At 40.5% G+C, this 21,456-nt stretch overlaps 1 protein-coding gene across 1 annotated transcript; it reads right to left on the reverse strand.

Annotated features, from left to right (window-relative positions):
- Positions 1–3,772: 3,772 nt before the first annotated feature.
- Positions 3,773–5,044, reverse strand: LOC113771250. The gene is made up of 2 exons (XM_027315852.1): positions 4,617–5,044; positions 3,773–4,475 (listed from the first exon to the last, which is right to left on the reverse strand). Exons 1-2 carry the CDS (start codon positions 5,042–5,044, stop codon positions 3,773–3,775), a joined length of 1,131 nt encoding a protein of 376 aa, XP_027171653.1.
- Positions 5,045–21,456: the final 16,412 nt, after the last annotated feature.

Genomic DNA, 21,456 nt, shown 5'->3' on the forward strand with positions numbered 1-21,456 from the left:
AAATCTCCAATCATAAATAACAGTTAAGCATGTATCAAGTACTCATACACTTGACACTCACCGAGTAATTCAAGTAGCAAGTACAAGCGATTGATTAGGCGTCTCCTGTGGGATCCTCTTGGAGGCCCTCTTGAGTGCCTGACCAATTAATAATGAACTATCACTTATAAACCCCAATTATCAAGGAAGATTGTACACTTGTACAATCTAACAAAATTTCACGAAAATGAACCTTAATTACTCGTAAACCGAGACTCAAAAAAATTGGATTTTAAAACACAAGCAAAATCTATTTTTTTTTTCATCTTTGAAATCAAGTAAATAATGGTCTAGCAATATCAAAGGAGATAGAGAGTTCGAAACCCTCAATTTCCTTTAAGTTTTGAAATTTCTGATTTGTCGAGTAATCTTTGAAAAATCGTATCTCACTCTCCACAAGTTCAAAATTGGAAAACTTGGTACCGTTGGAAACTTCTTCCAAAGTACTAAAAGTTCCTAGAAGACACTTTTTCATGATTCCAAATGAAAGATATTCAAAATTTAGCTCAAAGTGGCTGTTTTGGAATGCCAAGACAGAATTGGGTTGATTTTTGGCAAAGTTTGGAAATTCGGCAAAATTCACACAATGTGAACTAGCCTCTGAAATTTGGAACTCAATTAGAGTTACAATCAAAGTTTTCATCACAACAAGCGGAACAAGAATTGGAGTTTTGGGCACCAAGATATGGTAGCTCAAATTTGCTGCAAAAGTGAAACTGTTAAGCAAATTCCAAGTTTAAATCACGTACTTCGGGACTTTGTTTGAGCTTCAAAATGGATTCGGAATGGCACAAAATTTGGTATATTATACTACCATATAAGGGCTATTCCTATGCCAAATTTCATTAAAAAATACATACGGGAAGTCGGTTAACAAAATCATTAAAGCTCCAAGAACTTCCAAGTCAGAACTGCCTTGTGGTTCCGTTTTCCGTGTTCAAAACGTTTGGCCAACAAAATCTCTCAAACACGATCAATTTGTGTAGACAATGTCTAAGAAACATCCAAGATACATTTGGTAGGTGATCAACATCAAGAATTTCAAAACAACAAGTCCCAATCAAGATTTAGGCATTTACTAGTCAAAAAGAGAGTTTTCAACCACTGAATCAGTTTCAAACTTCGGCCACAACTCACTCAATTCAACTTGGAATTGAGCAAGGTTGATGGCGTTGGAAACTACATTCATAAGGCTAAAAGTTCACAGAATGAATCATTTTAAAAATCTGTCCACAACTAGCCCATATTCGAGTATCAAGTTGCAGCTCATGACCTGCACTCCAGTGGATCAGCGAAACAAGGCAGTCATGTTCAAACGATAGGTATGGTTCACTCAGATGGAATCAGGACATGTATTTTATACCATTGGAAAACTGGAAGTGTCTAGTTTCTAATGCCACTGATGGCACTCTATTTTGACATCGGAGTAAAAAGTTATGACTGAAACAAAAACACTGCCAGAGTAATACGGGACTCATTTCCAGCTTTGACAAATTTTCGAAAACTCAACATTTAATCATCCAAATCACGTAATTTTTTGTGGAAACCTTCCACACAACCCACACAACATGTATACATCATAAAAAAGTCAATTGAACCACAAAAAAATGCACTAAGGGTCACGGCAATAACAAGAGCAGATTTGTCACTTTTGGTCAACTCTCTCCTTTTGAGTTTTCCTTCACAACCCAACGTATTTCCACTAGATTAAGCACAATCCAACATAAATAGCATCATATATCATCAAATCAGTCCACCAAGCCATTGTGGGATTTCATAGAGCCCACACGCCAAATTTCCAACATAAATAAAGCTACCCACATGAATATATGAGATTATAAGTGCAATATAACTTCGATAAGTCAAGATTTGAGAGGTTGATCATCACTTACTTTCTTAGATGGTCAAGGCAGAAATTTTGGTCCTTTTAGCTCAAGAAAAACCGTGAGAGCAAGCCCCTTTTCCTAGCTTGAGGTGATCTCCAAGTGGTTAGCAAAGTGTATGTGAATTTTGAGGTGATTTGGTGAAGATTTGAAGCAAGGATTGATGAAGGAAAATGAAGAACTTTGGTTGTTTTTCTCCTTGGATGGGGGGCTGTCTTAGAGCAAGAGAGAGAGAGGGTTTGGCTGCAAATGAAGCTTCCAAGAGAAGCTAAAATGTGTGGCTCTAAATTGGTTCAAAAGTCAACTCTCTCTCCCGCGCGTATGCGCGCGTTTCGTGCTCGATTCCTCTCGAGATTGTTTCACTTGTGCACTAAATCTCTAATGCACTTGTATTCCTACTATTATTATTCACTCTTAATGGTCTAAAAATAAGGGTCTAAAGTCCCTCAATTAAATCGCGCATGTAAAAACGCGTACTTCCAATTTGTGCGCGGTAGAATGGAATTTTCACGAAATTCTTATAACGATAGTATCACTAACTAATAATTGAGTACTTAAACATAAAATACCTATTTTAAGACTAGCGTATAAGTCTCCAATTTTTCAAGCTCATAGTACTCTCAAATCGGTTGTTGTCTCCAAACGCGTATTCGCTATTTTCACTTAACGAGCTTCCAAAAATTAAATTTTGAAACGAGTCACTTTAAAAATACATGTGAGCTATTATTCTATGTAATTGAGTAATAAAAGGTCAAAATAAAATATTCTGAGTAAATGGCCAAATAAATAATTAAATAAGCTTGAAATAGGAAATTTAAATAAGTAAATTTTGCGAGTCCTCACAACATGTCCCAAGAAAGAAATTTTCTCCTGCCAAAATTCACACTTACTAAATTTGGCATACAGTTGGTGATCTTTTAGGGTTTGTAAGACTAACTTCAAGTGTTGTACATGTTCCTCTCGGGTTTTTGAGTAGACCAAAATGTCATCGATAAACACAACGACAAATCGGTTCAGGTAGAGTTTGAAAACCCGATGCATCAGATCCACAAAGGCGGCAGGGGCATTAGTTAATCCAAAGGGCATAACGACAAATTCGAAATGCCCATATCTAGAATTAAAGGCAGTCTTTGGTACCTCTTCCTTCCGGATTAACAACTGATAATATCCCTGTCGGAGGTCTAACTTTGAAAAAACCACTGCACCTTGCAACTGGTCAAACAACTCATCGATATGGGGTAGTGGGTATTTTTTCTTAATGGTCACATTGTTTAACCCCCGATAGTCGATGCATAATCTCAAAGTTCCATCCTTCTTCTTAACAAATAGCACAGGTGCCCCCCAAGGAGATCCACTCTCACGAATAAACCCTCGCTCCAATAGGTCTTGCAACTGCAACTTCAATTCCTTGAGTTCAGCAGGTGCCATTCGATAGGGGGTCTTAGAGATAGGTGACGTCCCCGGTAACAGGTCAATCATGAATTCTATCTCTCTCTCTCCGGAGGTAAAGTTACTAATTCATCAGGGAATACATCCGGATATTCACCCACTATTGGTACATCCTCTACCTTCAACTTGTCAGTGGAAGTGTTTATAAGAAAAGCTGGGAACCGTTGTGCCCCTTTACTCAGTAGTTTCCTAACCCGAGTACCCGAAATCAATGCAGATGAGGCTAGGCTACCTCTCACATCTAGCCTTAAGGTCGCCTCCCCCGGTATATGAAATTCCATTACTTTCCTCTTACAGTCAAGTTGTGGATCGTATTTAGCTAACCAGTTCGTACCTAATATAACGTCATACCCTTTTATAGCTAGGCTTATCAAATTCCCCAATAACTTCCTCTCTCCTACTCAGATTTCACAGTTTGCATACATCATACTAGTGATCAAACATTTATCCCTCGTAGGAGTACTAACTTCCAAATCATAAGGCAGGCTAACAGGTTGTATCTCAATTCCACACCTGAATTCGGGGTTAACGAAGGAATGGGTAGCACCGGGGTCTATCAAAATCCTAGCGAGACGGTGGAAGACAGGAATCGTACCTTCCGCCACCTCTAAGGAATCCGGAACTTGATGTGGCTCAAGGGAGTACACCCGAGTTGGCACCTTCGGATTTTTCCCTTCCACCTTGGACTGCCCCGAGTTGGCCTTCGATGATTGGGTAGTTACTCTCGCCTCCCGAGGTAACATCGGACAGTTGGCTATTTGATGTTCTGTACTCCCACAGCTTAAGCATTTTCTTTCCTTCCTCCAACAGTTGTCCTCGGTGTGGTTTGGTTTCCCACAAAATCCACAAGGACCATGAGAAACCGAGGCTGAGCTCCCCTTTGAGGCACTTCTCTGTTGGCTTCGTCCAGTTTGACCACCTCTTGGCGGAGTTCTTCGTGCCATTCCCTGTAGCCTTCCTCCTCCGGCTCTCCTTCCAAACTTGAGAGGGCTACTTTTATCCCCTTGAGTCGAACTACTCGCAGAAAATCCCTGTTTTTTCACCTGGAAGTTCCTAACTTGAAGCCTTGCATTTTCAACTCGCAAAGCTTTCTCCACGGCTTCACTAAAGGTATTGATCTAGGCTACTGTCAGATCCTTTTGAATTTTCACATTTAGCCCCTGAATAAAACGCCGAACTCTCCTTTGCTTTATCAGAATGAGTTCAGGGGCGAACTTGGATAATCGAGTAAACTAGCTCTCGTACTCAGCCACCGTTTGAGTCCCCTGATAGAGCCTAATGAACTCATCCTCCTTCTTTTCTTGGACTAGAGATGGAAAGTATTTCGCGTTGAACTCCAACATGAAGTTCACCCATGTTCTTGGTATTTGCTCCCGGTCCCACTTCATTCGTATCACGTTCCACCAAGAACGGACGGCCCCTTCCCACTGGAAGACAGCAAAAGTAACCTGTCTTTCCTCTGAATAGTGTAGGGCAGCAAAGATGTCTATCATTTTCTCCAACCACCTTTCGGCCACGTTCGAATCTGGCCCTCTCAGGAATTTTGGTGAAGAGAACTTTTGAAATCTCTCGAGGGCTCGATCCTCACTTTCAACGGGATTGCCAGGGTTCCCAGGTTGCTGGACAAGATGTTGGCCCTGGTATTGCACTACGTGGGCTAACAAGTCAGTCATTTGCTAAATAGCAGCAGCTATTTGGACATTAGGATCAATCCTAGGTTCAGGGTTTGGTTCAGACGTGGTTTTCCCAGTACCCCCTTCAGTTGTGGGTTGCCTAATACCCCGCCCACAGCCTCGTCCACTACGAGTGCCCTCCATCAATTTAAGTCAATCTAGAGTCGAGGCACACATATAATGTTAAAGAGGCATATAAGCATAGGCATATAAATATGAACGAATAACCAAAAGTAAACACCACATAAGGCATGTATACACATAGAGCATTTATACATAGAACATATAACTGTTCAAACAGTCATACAGGAGCAGTCAGTCAAGTACATACAAAAGGAACCCCATGAAGCTAGAAGGGGGTCTTCCAAAAATACAATGTACAACCTAGGCCAAAAGTACAAAACCCGCTAACGGAGAGCTTTTCCCCAAGTACCCCTCACACGGGGTCAAAACACGACCCAAAGGATCTCTAACCTAATTCCCAACTGAGCCCACGGATTCACCCCCATGGCTAGAACTGGGCGTGACTCCTTCTCCAGGTGCCCCAACACCCGGAGCCTCCACTTCCCCAACCACATTCGTAAGACGGGCGTTGACTACTTGTAACTGCTCTCTAAGAGCATTCGTCTGCTCTTGCTCCATGACTATGTCCCCCTGGAGCTCCCCAATCCGATCCGCTTGCATCCTCATGATGCCCCTCAGCCTAAGCATCTCAGTGTGATCCTGGGCGGCAGCGCGTCTAAGCCTCCTTCTCTCGTCAAATACCGCCACGACCACATGGTCGATATAAGAATATTTCTGACAACGGTTACAGCGTCGGGTACGGCTAGCAATATACCAAAGCCGAATCGGACCTCCAGGCCTCTCCTAGTAATCGATGACCCGAAAACGCCACCGCGACAGCTCACCTCGGCTCCCACTAGCTCCGTCCATGATCTATAAGAATATCCACAGTTGACATCTTAGGCAAGGTAACAATACTTAATCACATTCTAACACAATCCCCATAAGTTCTAAGACTCGAGTTCTAGTTTGCTCAGGTTATTTCTAACCTAGGCTCTGATACCAACTGTGACAGCCCCACTTTCCCCTAGGATGAACCAAAGGGGTTAGGGGACTGCCTGCCCAGCTCTCGCCAGGACTACTAAGCTAATCACACCTTGAAATACCTGTTCTGAAATATAATACAGTGCTCGAGCTCTACAACGACCGATAAAAAAAAATGAAACGAAGAACGAAAACAAGCCGCGGATGAACAATGACTGCCACGTCACAATCCGGCCGGATTCCTATCCAGATTGGAGGCAGTAGCTCACCCCAAAAATTTCGAAATTTCCCCTGCATATTCGGCCAGATATCCTGCCAAGAACTGGTCGGATACTTGGCCGGATTCCGTGAACAGTTACCTCCAAAAATTTTCTGCTTTCCTCGTTCAACTTCCGCACTCGTCCACAATCCAACCAAGTGCAAGTAAACTTTATCTACTAATAAAGCATGTACATACCAAGTAAACATATAACCCATACACATGAGAAACACTTTTATAAACCCGCGTTTACAAACTTTACAAATCCAAAAGGGAACATGGGGCAAAACACATATAGGGTTTCCCACTTCTGAGGAGCTATACAAAAGAACAAAAGAATGCCTCACTAGCTCGACTCGCTTCTCAAAACATAGTTCCACAAGTCGTTCCTGTAAGGAAAACAAAGATAACGAGGGTGAGTTTATGCTCGTGAGGTACCATCAAGATGCACAAGGATAATCATGCTTAGCCAAGGAACACATAAGAGATTACATCATAATAACCAGGGTTAAAAGGATATAGTCGGCTCTCAAGAGCCACTTTCCACTTGCCGTACTTGATCTCAAACCCGTTGACACTCCGTCAACATTTAGAGAAAAGAACAAGACCGTAGATCCCACTTTACACCACATTCCTTCCACCGAACATTCCCCTTACTGGGCCCGAACACCTCACAGAACAGAGAAGGCAATACTCGAGTATACCACAAGGTCGAGGAGATAACACTCCACTCGACTAACAGTCACTCTTGGTTTGTTGTCGAATCGACCAAGCCCTTGCCGGTTCGACCCGAACAACGACCAATAAGGTATGAACTCAGATATCATAATAAAGTCGTTGGATACAATTCTCCAAATGACATCAAATTATGCACAAGTACAGTTTCACAGTTGTACAGTATACAGATAAGAGATCAAGAGCGGTGAAGTACACTCTCGTCTCATTCAAGACAACCAAGTCACAGAATCAAGTACAAACAATCATTTAAGCATTAAACCATTCAATGGTACACTCACCGGTTCAAATATACAAGTTCACAAGTTTCCTTCAGACGTAGGCTCCGGATCACGGGCACGACCTAAAAACAAGAAAATTACCACAATTGAGACTCAAACACGAGTCTTAACCTCTTTAATGAACTAGTAGAGCAATACCAAATTATAACTAAGAAGTGAAATGAAATATCATTAGGTGCTAAGCATAAACAACCTCAAGACCCGTCCATTTCTAGTCAAAATCACTCCTAACTCAAATGCACCCAATCTCCTTAACTTTGGACAGCACTTCCCCTTAATTTTTCACATTTCCAACCTACTATTTATCACCAATATTCATCCCACAACTATCACAAGTACACATACAATTTGTAGGCTATTCAATACACCTCATTGGGGTCACAATACCCTTAACTCTTAACCAATTAAGAACTCAATACCCAACCAAAGCAAAGCCCAAATTGAAACCCTAAAACTGAAATTTTGCCCTATAAGCTGAAATTTTCCTCAACAAACCACAATTAACACAAATTAGCTTCATTTTACCCAATATAAAACTATCACTCCATGGTTAATCAATAATTACCATATAAAAACAGAAAAATCACGAATAAATTTAAAATTGGTCACGCTCAACTTTAAATCATGAAATGTTCCACCAAATAGCATGTTTACCTCTACAAACCACTAATATACTATTATTAAAACAAAGAGAGAATTTCTTGGCAACTCACCTTACAAACCACAAGAGACAAGGTAGCTAGTAATTTCTCTTCACAAATGGCTCCACCACAAACCTCAACCTAGCTTAGCAATTCACTTTTATGGAGGAATTTAGGATTTAAGTAGTTGGCTCACAAGATTTGAGCAAGAAATGAAGGCAAAAGTTGGAAGCTTTTCTCTCTTCTCCTCTCTATGTTGCTCGGCCAAGACAAGAGAAAATGGAGAGGATTTTGGGTCAAAATTGATTTTAGGAAAGGTGAGGAAAGATTAGTCAAAGTCCACCCTCTAACCATATCGCGCCACCTAGCATCTTTTATGTTTATCTCATCCCTCTTATTTCCAAATACAATTTAATCTAGATAACCTCCAATTGTCTAATAATACCTAGTAATAAAATCCCTGTATGTAAAACTTCACCAAATGGTCCACATTTACCTCGCTTAAAGCACTAGTGGGTCCCACGTTCAATATACCCCACTATTAACACATGAAATAACTTATTTTAGAAAAATGACTTAAAAATCATATTTTTTCATAAAAATTTCTAGAAAATTAATAAACTGAAGAAAATATAGAAAATGTGTACAGAGGAATAAATTAAATGCCTAGAAAATAAGAAAATTTTGGGATCTCACAGTTTGAATTAGAATTGTCTTGAGTCCTGGCGAGAGCTGGGCAGGCGTCCCGCGGATACCCTTGAGTTCGCCCTTGGGAGAAATGGGGGTGTCACAGCCCATACTTCTAACGGTTTTAGGGATTGAATAAGAAATCTGAAATTTGAGTGTTTACACTTTTCTCTTGTCTAAGAGAATCTCCTTTGAATACTTGAGAATTGCTCGAGAGTATTCTTGAACTTATCAATCAAGTACACACCTTGATTGTGACGTTCTTTTTCACCTTCTCAAGTGTTTGCGGGTTGAGGTTAAGTCCAAGGTTCGCCTCATAGAGTTAGGGATCCGAGTGTTACTCCGCGCACCAACTTGGTTTTTTCGTCTAGATCCAAGAGCTACGTGGGATACGAGTTCATACCTCCGGGTGGGTTCATATCAAGTTAAATCATACGTTGAGAGCTAGTTTAGTTATTTGGTTAAAGTCTTGCTGAACAAGGGCTTCATTGTCATTCTTCCGTTGCTCATTTGTGTCGCTTATGTTGAGTAATAAACCGACCAACTTTGACTTCATGAAGGGCCAAGATTCTAGATGTTTGGTTAGTCATTTAGTTAGTTAAATTATGTGATGACCCTACCTCCCTCTAGGGCGTACCCCAAGATTTAGCGGACCGCCTGCCCAACTCTCGTTAGGACTCACTCACTCACTTCAAGAAAACAAGTTACAACCTCAAATATAATGGAAACAACAGTTCCCAAGCTTAGAAAGTACATTTACATTCATTTCTATCTCAACCATTCATACATATCCAAATATAACAAGAGATTCAAGTTCTAGCTGCACTTCTAACCCTAATCGAGCATTAGCGCTAGTATAATTACAAACGTTAAAAGTCTAGACAAAACTAGCCTTTCCAGCTTCACGCCTATGCTCGTACCTCCTGTAAGGAAAACAAAATTACTAGGGTGAGCTAAAGCTTAGTGAGGTTCCAAAACTTCATGCAAACCCAAGTAGCAAGTTGGTCATTATGTAAAACTTGAACTCTTAAAATGAGCGAGTGTAAAAGTTCATAAAAAGAAACAATAACACTACAAGTAACAATCATTTCCAAGTATAAGAATACAGATGGCTCTCAAGAGCCAAATTCCCGTTGCATTATTTGATCTGAATCCGTTGACACTCCGTCAACGTTTAAAGAAGCCAAACCATGACCGTAGATCTCTACTTTACACCAATTTCCATTCACCCGAACTCCAAATGAAGAATGATGGTAATACTCGAGTATACCAAATCCAGTGGACCATATCCAAAGGATTACACAATAAATAATAAACAATAGACAATAAACAGTACCTATGGTTCGCCAGTCTCCTCGACCAAGCCCCTACTGGCTCGATTCGACTGACTAACCAATAGGGTGAGGATCCCAGGTAGTATTCAAGTTGTACACATATATATCATGTCAATACTAACCAGTAAACAGTAAGAAATCACATTAGGGCAAGTGCGATAAAGTACACCCTTACCCGTCCAAACAAGTCAAGTATTTTTTTCAAATATCAAGTTCAATCATGCACTTGGAAACACTCACCAATGAGTTATTACTTTTCAAAAACCACGCTCAAGTTCAACTCCCTGGCTGGAGTCCAAATCTGCGATAAAATACCGCTTAACAGTTTAAAATCAAGGGTTAATTCCACTTTGCCCCCCCAAACTTTGGACGATTATCCACTTAAGTCCCTAAACTTCAAAATGGGACACTTAAGTCCCTAAACTTATAAATACCTCACACTTAAGTCCCTGAACTTATAAAATGGGACACTTAAATCCCTAAACCCTTATAAAATGGGACACTTCAACCACCAACGGCATTTAGGATTTGTTAACAATTTTCCTTAAGTGGGATGTATTTATAAGTTTAGGGACTTAAGTGTCCCATTTTGAAGTTTAGGGACTTAAGTGGGTAATCGTCCAAAGTTTGGGGAGACAAAATGGAATTAACCCTAAAATCAATTAGGGTTCAACATATAGGAGTTTCGCTTAAAGAAAATCAAGTAAATAAAACTCGTTTAAGTAGTACTCATTTTACTTATCAAACCGTAGAAAATTCATGCTCGCTCTTTTAGTTTCGACAAAGAAGCGATTAAAACGTTTAAGTTTGCAACTTGGTGGAAGAAACTAGAAAATCGTGTTTAAAGTGACCATTACTTTGTTTTTTAGAAATATACACTTTTGAGCAAAAATTTTAGCTTATAAGTCACCCACAAGGTCACTTAAGCATCTCTACATAACTAAGTCCCAAATCAAACCCAAATCACATCCCTATTTCCGTTTTACTCACTTATCACACGAAAGAAAAATCGGGCAGCGTTTCCTTTGTGTTTACCTAATTTTTCAGCCATTTTCAGGGCTTCATTTTCTTCTCAAATCAGCCCAATTCAAACACCACAAGTAAGCATATCAAGATAGCTCTTCATCTAGGCTAAAAACCATCAATTTGTAACTCATTTCTAACAAATAACCATCCTATATCAAAGCTGGAAATTTCTTAACAAAGCTGGAAATTTATCTTTCGAAGCTAAAAAGTCACAATCATGCTACTAATCACCTCACAAATTCCATATCCAATCTCCATACCAACATAATATAGTTGAACAACATATAGCAAGACTAAAATGGCAAAACCCTAGCTGAAAATGCACTAATCTACACCAAAACTAGAAGATCATCCATAATATTCCAAGATTCAAGCCATCTACACCATATTTAGCTAGAATAAGAAAGAGAAAGGAAGTTGATAAGCTTATACCTTCCAAAACTTCTTGAAAAGTGAAGAACCAAGCAAATTTTCCCAAGAAATTCACCACTCCAAGCTTCCTAACACCCTTGGTGCAAGTTAAATCGGTTTAGATTTTTGTGATTCAACTCAAACAAGGCATGTGACGACCCCACCGTACCCAGAGGAGTACCAAAGGGTTTAGCGGATTGTCTGCCTAGCTCGCACTAGGACTCGATACCTAAAAATATGAGAAAATAGATTTCACGTAAAAGAGAGTTCTATTTACACGATTATATCTTCAAAAGTTGCATAAAACTACTACATTAAGTCATACACACCACTAGTACCAGGAAGTAAACCCTAAAGAAGGGTTTAAAGAAGCTACTAACTATATCCGTCACGACAAATAGATACATCTTACTAGTCAACTTATAACAAGTACTAGGGCAAAAACAACTATTCTACAAACCAAAAGTCACCTATACTATACACCTTCCCGAGCGATCCCCTACTAAGGAAAACAAATGGAATGGGGTAAGCTATATGCTTAGTAAGTAATCGGGGTAAAAACATAAAATCACATCCAAATAAACATGTAAACCAAAATATTTCACATTAATAAACAGAATTGTAACATCACAATAGTAGCATACAAGTGGCTCCAAAGCCAGTCCAATTCCCCGATCTTGAACACCTGTTGACACTCCGTCAGCCAAAATACTCATGATTCGTAGACTCCACTTACTTTTCCCATTCACCTTATCAACCCCCACTGGCCAGTCATTAGCACACAGCAGCTCGAGCAAAAGCAAAATCACTTTGCTTTAACAAAGAACAAAATCCCAAGGTTAGCATAGAACTGACTTCGACCAAACCCTGGCCGACTCGAATAGTCCATCTACCCTTGGAACCGGGTTGGAACCAAGCTCTGAGATATCCAATCTCTCAACAAAGGATATCTCTCAACAAAGTACTTATCAAAATACTCAAGTCATGTAATCACCCCAACAGCGCACAGCACAAGGGGTGATACTCAACACAAGGCATGTATTCTCACATATTAAATCAAGAACAAAGAATGGGCTTAGGTCGACTGAGATAAAGTACACCCTCGCCTAAGTACCCATTTAACATATACAAAGCACTTTGACAATTTATTACATAAACAAACCCAATTACTCACCCAAAATAACTAGCATGCAAATCAAGGCAATTTATACGGGTCCACCGACTTCGTCCGGGTCCTCACTGCCTGTGATAAAAGATTATACTTAACTATTAGTCAAACAACCATCATAATGGAAATAAGGACTAAAACGGCTAAAACGGCAAAGAAATGCGTGGAAATGAAAACGGTGTGCGCGACGGAAAATGGTATGAAAATGGGTTGTACGGTTTCAACCATAACTGGAGCTGTGGTTATCGGATCAAGGTGTACTAGGTAGAGTTTCAAAGCTAAGACAAAGGGTTACAACTTTTATGAAGACAAGTCAACCCAGTTCATAGTTGATCTAGGTCGAATTTGCAGATTACAGAACCAGAATTTCATTGTCAGTCTGGTTGTCAGCACTGGATTCAAATGGCAATAACTCAGGTTAAAAAACTCCGATTGAGGCGTTTTCAGATGCGTTGGAAAGATGAAACATAACACTAAAATTTTTGTGTTTTGACCAAAAGCTGATTTGATACGGATCAAAGTGAAAAACGAAGCCAAAGTTACAGGTTTGACAAACCCCGTTTTATTTTCTGGTTTCGATACACCAAATCAAGAAAACACATCATAAACCAACATCTAAACTATCAATAAAGCAATACCAAGATAACCACTCAATAATCAACTCAAAGTGGAAGGAATCATGTTGCCCCAAAAATTGGACAGCATTTCCCCTTAAATTCCTTTACTTTCCACCCTACAATCCATCACCAATCTCAACTCAAATCAACCACAATTGCACACACAACACATAAGTTATAAAACACACCTAATGAGGGCCACAATACCCTTCAATTTGAGCCAATTGATAGCTCCAAAACCAACCAAAATAAAGCCCCAAATTGAAACCCTAAAGCTGAAATTTAACCACACAAGCTGGAATTTTCCGTAAGCAACCAAAACTAGCATATCAAAGCTTCATTTTACACATAACAAAGCTATCATTCCATGGCAATTGCTCAAGCATCAAATAAGACCAGAAAATTCACCAAAAATCTGAAATTTCCCAAGTCACCACTTTCTCCATGAAATTCTCCCATAAAACTGCAAAACTCCCAACTCTAAACTACTAATTGACAATTAATTGAAGTAGAGGGAAATTCTAGCCAAGGTTACCTTGTTCCTCCAAGAAAGCTAGAAGCTTGGTGCTTTCCCTTCCAAAATCACTCTGTGAGGACTCGCAAAAACTATTATTTTATGCCTAATTTATGGCTTAATAAATTATTTAATTGGATTTTATTTCCAAGGAATATTTTCTAGTCTTATTAGACCTAAATACATGGTAATATAACTTCGTTATATTTTTAAAATGATTCGTTTCGAAAATTAATTTCCTAGAGCGCGTTTCGTAAAAATAGTGAATAGTACTTGGAGATTTTATCCGCGTAGTAGCACAATAAGCTTGGAATATTAGAGACTTGTACTATGGTACTAAAATAGGTAATCTTAAGTATAAATATTCAAGTGATAGTTAGTAGTGCAATCGTTATAAGAATTTTTCGAAAGTTCGCGTTATAGCGGTAAAATTGACGGTACGCGTTTTCACACGCGCGACTTCATTTGAGGGACTTTAGACCTTTATTCCGGGACAATTAAGAGTGGATAATATTTATATTAACATGAGTGCATTAGAGGTTTAGTACACTAGTGAACCAAACGCTCGAGAAATCGAGTCCAAACGCACCCTAAATTACACTATTTCAAGTTGACTTTGAGGTGCATTTTACACCACACAAAGAATCTTCCTTTGGAAGCCAATTGCATCAGCACACTCTCTCTCTCTTTACCTCACTTGGCCGAACAACAAAGAGGAGAAGAACTCTCCATTTGTTCTTCATTTTTCATCTTCAATCCATGCACCAAAATCCACCCAAATCACACCAAACTTGGAGATCTCTTAGCAAACCACTTGGAGACTACATTTAGCTAACAAAAGGCTGCATCTCACGGTTTCTTTGGAGCTTCAAGAGGGCCGAAATTTTCTGGTCTTGCACACCCAAGGAAGAGGTAATGATCAACCCACAAATTCTTGTCTTTTGGAGGTTATATAGCAAGATCAAACTCATGCATGCACTTAGTTACTTGTTTATGGTGTAAAAATGTGATTGTGGGCTCTTGGTATTCCCACACTTGAGTTGTTGTTGCTGATGTGATGATTAATGGTGATTATATTGTTGGTTTAGTGATTATAATGATGCATTAGTGATGGGTAATTAGTAGAAACTTCATTGGGTGTAAGAGGCTAGAACTTCCGATTTTGCCCCTGCTATGTTCGGCCATTTCCAGGCCAAATCTTAATGGTTTAATGGCTTGAATTGGATGTTTATAGGATGTATTAGATGTGTGAAAAATTTCATTGGAAAATATTGAGGTTTAATGGAGCAAATGAATTTTTTTTCCGAAACCAGCAAATCTGGAAATCTGTCCCGTAATGCACTGTCCAGCGTTGGTATTTTGGCTATAACTCTGTCCTCGGATGTCGAAATCATGTGCCGTCGGTGGCGTTTGAAACTAGACATTCCTAGCTTTAATTTGGTATAAAATGCACGTTCTGATTCTCTGTGAGCAAGCCGAACCAAATGTTTTAAGTTCGCTGTCCTGTTGCTCTGCTCCTCTGGAATGAAGTGTACAGGCAGCAACTTGATGCCCGAATTTGAACCAGATGGGTGCCGAATTTGGGAATGACTTCTTCTGTGATATTTTAGTACTATGAATGTATTTTCCAACGGCGTAAGCCATGCTCAATTTCGAGCTATATTGACTGAGTTGTGACTGAAACAAGTGGACTGCTCTGTTTTGGAAAACCCTAACGTTTGGACTGGTTTGGAACCAAATCTTGTAGTGAACTTGTTAGTTGATGTTTTTGATATTAAACACTTACCAAAGATATTATGGGTGTATCTTAGACCCTCATTTTACAAATGAACCATGGTTGGATAACCTTCTTGGTTGAACGATTGGAAATTTGGGAAATGAAAGTCAAAGGCAGAATGCCTTAGGAATTTTCTTGAACTTCGGTTGGCTCATTAACTACCTTGCCGAAGGTATTTTTCCCCGAAATTCGATAGAGAGATACTTTCCATATAGTATTGAAACACTGCCAATTTTGGTGCCAATTCAAGTTCGTTTCGATACCTAATTAAAATTCTAAAGTTGGGGGTTCAAATCTGGAAATTCTTCTCCAGTCTTGAAATTGCTCAACTTCGGGCTACCGTATCTCGGTGCTCGAAACTCCGATTCTTGATCCGTTTGTTTTGTCATACACTTCACTTGCAACACTAATTGAGCTGAAAATTTCAGAGGCCGGTTTGCAACGTACGAATCGTGCCGAATTTTCAAAGTTGGCCAAAAACCAACTTCATTCTGCCATGAAAACCGACCCTGCGCCTTCACGCTCATTTTTGACCACTTTTCACTTCGATTCATGGAAAAGTGTCTTCTAGGAACTTATAGTACTCTCTAAGAGGTTTCCAACGGTATAAAGTTTTCCAATTCTCGACTTATACCGAGCGAGTTACGATTTTTCAAAGATTTATCATAAAACTGGAAAATTTTCCAATTCCAAGAAAATAGAGTTTTTCAAAAAACTCTTTATTCTTTTTATATTCTTAAACGTTTTGCTTACGATTTTCATGATAAAAACTCAAATAATATTATACCTAATAAACGGCAAGTTGAACCTCGATTTACGTGTAATTGAGGTTCCTTTTTGCAAAATAATTCTTAGATTGTACTAGTGTACAATCTTTCTTGATAAGTGGGTTAATTGTGTGATTATCCACTATTAATTTGCCAGGCGCACAAGGAGACCTTCAAGAGGATCTCACCGTGGACACTTGAACTTCCGGAAAATAATTCTTGTTGAATTGCTCGGTGAGTGTCAAGTGTGTGAATTTTGATACTTGTTTAATTGTGGTATTTGTTGAAAGTTTTAAAAATAAGGGCGGGTGTGTACTTTATCGCACTCGTTCTAATTTCAAATGAATGAATGGAATGTCTTGAATGAATGAATGAAATGCAATGTTATGTCATGAATGCTTGTGTCGTTGGAGTGAACCTCCTCGACTTTCAAAAATATGGGGGACGCCCAAACTCATAGGCCGACCTTGAACTCGAGCCGGCAATGGGCTTGGTCGGGAACTTGGGCGAGCCATGAGATTATAAGCTCGACCTAATAAGAGGTCTTGCTTGGCATACTTGTAGAGTATCGCCCAATAATAGACTTGTGGGCCCTTGAGGTGTACGGTGGACGGAGGAAAGTAAGTGGTGATCTACGGAAATGGAAATACCGACCCGGTTGACAGGAGGGTCAATGCGGGAAGGTATACGAATGACAACGGCAGATCGAGTGGAACTTAGCTCCTGAGAGCTACTATATCCTTGAATTGTTTCTGATTACTTTTCTTGTTTGAATAATTGATTGTTAAAAAGACATGGTTTTATTTATTAAATTTGGGTTTGTTATTTGACTAAGTGCTTGCATGTGTGTTCTTGGCCTCACGAGCGTTAGCTCACCCTATAGTTTTGTTTTCCTTAACAGGACCGACTCTTGGAGAAACCATCCGTTGAATTTTTGTTAAGACTCCTGTTATATATTTTGACTAGGCCCTGGTTTGGGTTGTACTTTTGGAAATTGTAAACTTGAAAAGTTTGGGCCCTGATGTGTATTTTGAATTTAAGTCGTTTCATGATTACCCGATGTACTAGTTATAAATTAAGTGACTTATTAAGCTTGAACGCTTCCGCATTATTGTGTTCATGTTTCTCTCATCGAAGTGATTAGTTTGATTTTAAATTGAATGGATTTGCTTGAGTCCTGGCGTGAGCTGGGCAGGCGTCCGCGGATACCCTTTGGTCCGCCTTAGGGAGATGTGGGGCGTCACAGTTGGTATCAGAGCACTAGGTTAGAGGTCTATATGGGAGACATATTGGATACTCTACCTTTAAGACTCGATATAGGATGACTTAATCCTACCCTAAGTGATACTTGAGGCGAGCTAGCAACTAAGTTAGTCCTACCTCAAGTGACGATTGGGATGAACCAACGATTAAGTTAGGCATGCATTGCAGGATATTGGAATTAGGTAGTGATTTAAGTTTCTAACCCGAAAGGTATTATTATTGTTATTATTTTGCAGGAATGGCTGATGGAAACGGAGCCCCGGCAGCTAATGGGAATGGCCATGCGAATGGTCATTACGTGCCCCTTAGGACTATCTACTATCGACCTATAGCAGGAGAAGCTCGTGTACGCTACTCACCGCATGATAGATACCCTCGATGTGCGTGTAGGTTGACTTTCGCCTACCCGGACTATGTGGTGCTTGCTTTGGACGACGAGCGTCGTCAGTTGGTGGATGCCAACCTTGGTTTACAGGCTGAGGTAGATGAGCTTAGGCAGATGGTTGGCGCTCAGGGTGAGCGAATTGCTGAGCTTGAGGAGGTGCTAGAGGGTGAGGTAGCCACGTCTGCAGTGGTTAACCAGGAGCTTCGGGATACTAGGGCTCGACTCACTAGGTTAGCACGAGATGTCCGTACTCGGGCTTTCGAGATGCTGGTTGATGCTACTAGTCTGGTTGAGGACGCTACTGCAGTGATTCCTGAGGATGAGGAGGAGGATCCGGAGGAGGATCCCGAGGAGGAGGTTCCTCCTGGTAGCCCTGCTATGGACTAGGATCTTGGTCGTTGACCTCTTTTGACTTTTGACTGGTACAGTTAGGACTAGTTAGGGTGACGCGAGTGCCGAGGCCATTGTATTTTGCATGCTTGTGTGGCCTATTTTTGGGCACTTGTTCTTACTTTAGTCTTCTGTGACTAAAAGTATATTTTTGAGCACCTGTGTGCTATATTTTGTGAATTGTCCCTAACTTGCTAATTGTACAAACTTGACATGCTTATGAATGTAAATTATTGTTAATTTCAATGCTTTCTTGGTTAGTTCTAAATTCGATAAAATTCTTGTTTTCTGCTTAAATTAATTTATTTCTTGCACTAGGCACGTCTAGACTAATGGAAGGATTAAGGAGTGGTCGAGGCCGTGGGCGAGCGTCTAGACGGGCCCAACCTCAGGGGGATGACCAGGGTTCGGCAACTGGACCGACCCAGGGACAGGAAAACGTTGAGGGTAACCAAGTGGCTACTGCCATCAATAGGATGACTGATATCCTAGAACGTCTAGCGGAGAGACAGGGTCCTGGACCATTTAACCAACCTGGGGGCCAGGATAGGGGAGAGGATAGAGCCCTGGAAAGATTCCTAAAGTTTAACCCGCCTAAGTTTATGGGTGAACCTGACCCCGAAGTAGCGGAGAATTGGTTAGAAAGGATGACCAACATATTCGCCGCTCTAGACTATACTGAGGATAGGCGCGTGAACTTTGCTGCCTTTCAATTTGAGGGAGTAGCCCGTGCTTGGTGGGATCTGATAAAAGGAAAATGGGAAAGAGCTCAAACCCCTTGGACCTGGGAAAATTTCACAAGGGAGTTTAATGAAAAGTTTCTTCCGCCCTTGATCCAAGAGAAAAGGGAGGACGAATTTATTAAGTTGAAACAAGGAACCCTTACTGTCGCAGAATATGAAGGGAAGTTCACTAAGCTTTCCAAATATGCTCCTGAGCTAGTAACCGATGAACGGAGAAGGATTAGAAGGTTCATACAGGGACTTAATGTGGAACTTCAGGAGGGCCTGGCTGCAGCCCAAATCTCTACTTTTACTGAGGCTTTAGAGAAAGCGCAAAGGGTTGAGAATGCAAGGTCTCAAGTGAGGGATTTCCACAATAGGAAAAGGAATTTCCCTAGTCGCACTACTGGGCAGACCAGTAAGTTTATACACCCTTCTAAAAAGGGAAGAGGGGAAGGGGGAACGAGAACTGCTGGAGCTTCTAGGGGAGCTCTATCTAGGGGAGGTCGTAGCGGGACGACTCAAGCTAGGGGAGCACCATCTGTTGGATCGACTGTGACCCCTCAAGTTACTTGTGGGTATTGTGGTAAACCCAACCACTCTGAGAATGACTGCTGGAGAAAGTTGGGAAAATGCTTACTGTGTGGGAGCATTGAGCATCAGATTGCAAGTTGTCCGAAATCGTCAAAGACAGGGGGAAGCCTGCAGAGACCTGAAAAATCAACCTCTAAGCAGACCAGTGCCGGAGGGAGTCGACCAAAAGTACCGGCTAGGGTCTACGCATTGGACTATCCACAAGCTCCAGAGGCGACCGAAGTGGTCGAAGGTACCATTCCAATCTTTCACCGCCTAGCTAGGGTTTTAATTGATCCGGGTGCAACGCACTCTTTTGTAAACCCTGATTTCATGAGTGGAATAGACTTGAAGCCAATTAAGTTACCATATGACTTGGAGGTTAAAACACCCACTGGGGACAAAAGTCTAATTGCTAATATGGTGTATAAGAATAGTGAAATTTGCGTGAGGGAAAGAAAATTGCTGGCCGATTTGATAGGCTTAGCGATTAAAGGATATGATGTGATCCTAGGGATGGATTGGTTAGCCCGTTATAATGCTCAACTAAATTGTAGGACGAAAATTGTAGAATTGTGTATTCCAGGGGAAGCAACCTTGAAATTGGATGTGAGGGGTAAGTTAGCCTCGTCTGCACTTATTTCGGGAATCCGGGCTAGAAAGTTGTTAAGTAAAGGAGCTCAAGGGTATTTAGCTTTTCTTATTAATACTCCTAGCGATAAGGTGAATCTGGAGGACACACCGGTAGTAAAAGAATTTTCTGACGTTTTTCCTGAAGAATTGGAGTCTCTACCCCCGGAACGGGAAATAGCTTTTAAAATTGATTTAACCCCGGGAACAGCACCTATATCAAGGACACCATACAGGATGGCTCCAGCTGAGTTGAAGGAGTTGAAGTTACAATTACAGGATTTGTTGGAACGAGGTTTTATACGAGAGAGTGATTCTCCGTGGGGAGCCCCAGTTTTGTTTGTAAAGAAGAAAGATGGGAGTTTGAGGTTATGTATAGATTATCGAGGTTTAAATGATGTTACGATTAAGAATAAATACCCACTACCCCACATCGATGAACTGTTTGATCAATTGCAAGGGGCGGTGGTGTTTTCAAAGTTGGATCTAAGGCAAGGTTACTATCAATTGAGGATTTTGGAGAAGGACATACCTAAGACTGCTTTCAACTCGAGGTATGGGCACTTCGAGTTTGCAGTGATGCCTTTTGGGTTAACCAATGCACCTGCCGCTTTTATGGATTTAATGCATAGGGTTTTTAAGCCTTACTTGGATCAATTTGTGGTGATTTTCATTGATGACATTTTGGTGTATTCTAAGAATGTGAAAGATCATGAGAAACATTTGAGAATTGTTTTACAAATCTTGAGGGAACATCAGTTATATGCTAAGTTTAGCAAGTGTGAATTCTGGCTGAAGGAAGTGACTTTCCTAGGGCATATAATTTCTAAGGATGGGATTAAAGTGGATCCAGCTAAAGTGGAAGCTGTTTCGAAATGGAAACGACCGGAAAACCCAACGGAAGTTCAGAGTTTTATAGGATTGGCAGGGTATTACCGGAGATTCATCCAGGATTTTTCGAAAATCGCTGGACCTATGACTGAGTTGACCAAGAAAAATAGAAAGTTTATTTGGAATTCTAAGTGTGAAGGAAGTTTTCAGGAGTTGAAAAGACGGTTGACAAGAGCGCCTGTTCTAGCTCTACCAAATGGACATGATAGTTTTGTGGTTTACACTGATGCATCTAAGGAAGGTTTGGGATGTGTTTTGATGCAAAATGATAAAGTGATAGCTTATGCCTCCAGA

This window comes from Coffea eugenioides, chromosome 5 (genome assembly GCF_003713205.1).
Source record: "Coffea eugenioides isolate CCC68of chromosome 5, Ceug_1.0, whole genome shotgun sequence".
NCBI classification, from domain to species: Eukaryota; Viridiplantae; Streptophyta; class Magnoliopsida; order Gentianales; family Rubiaceae; genus Coffea; species Coffea eugenioides.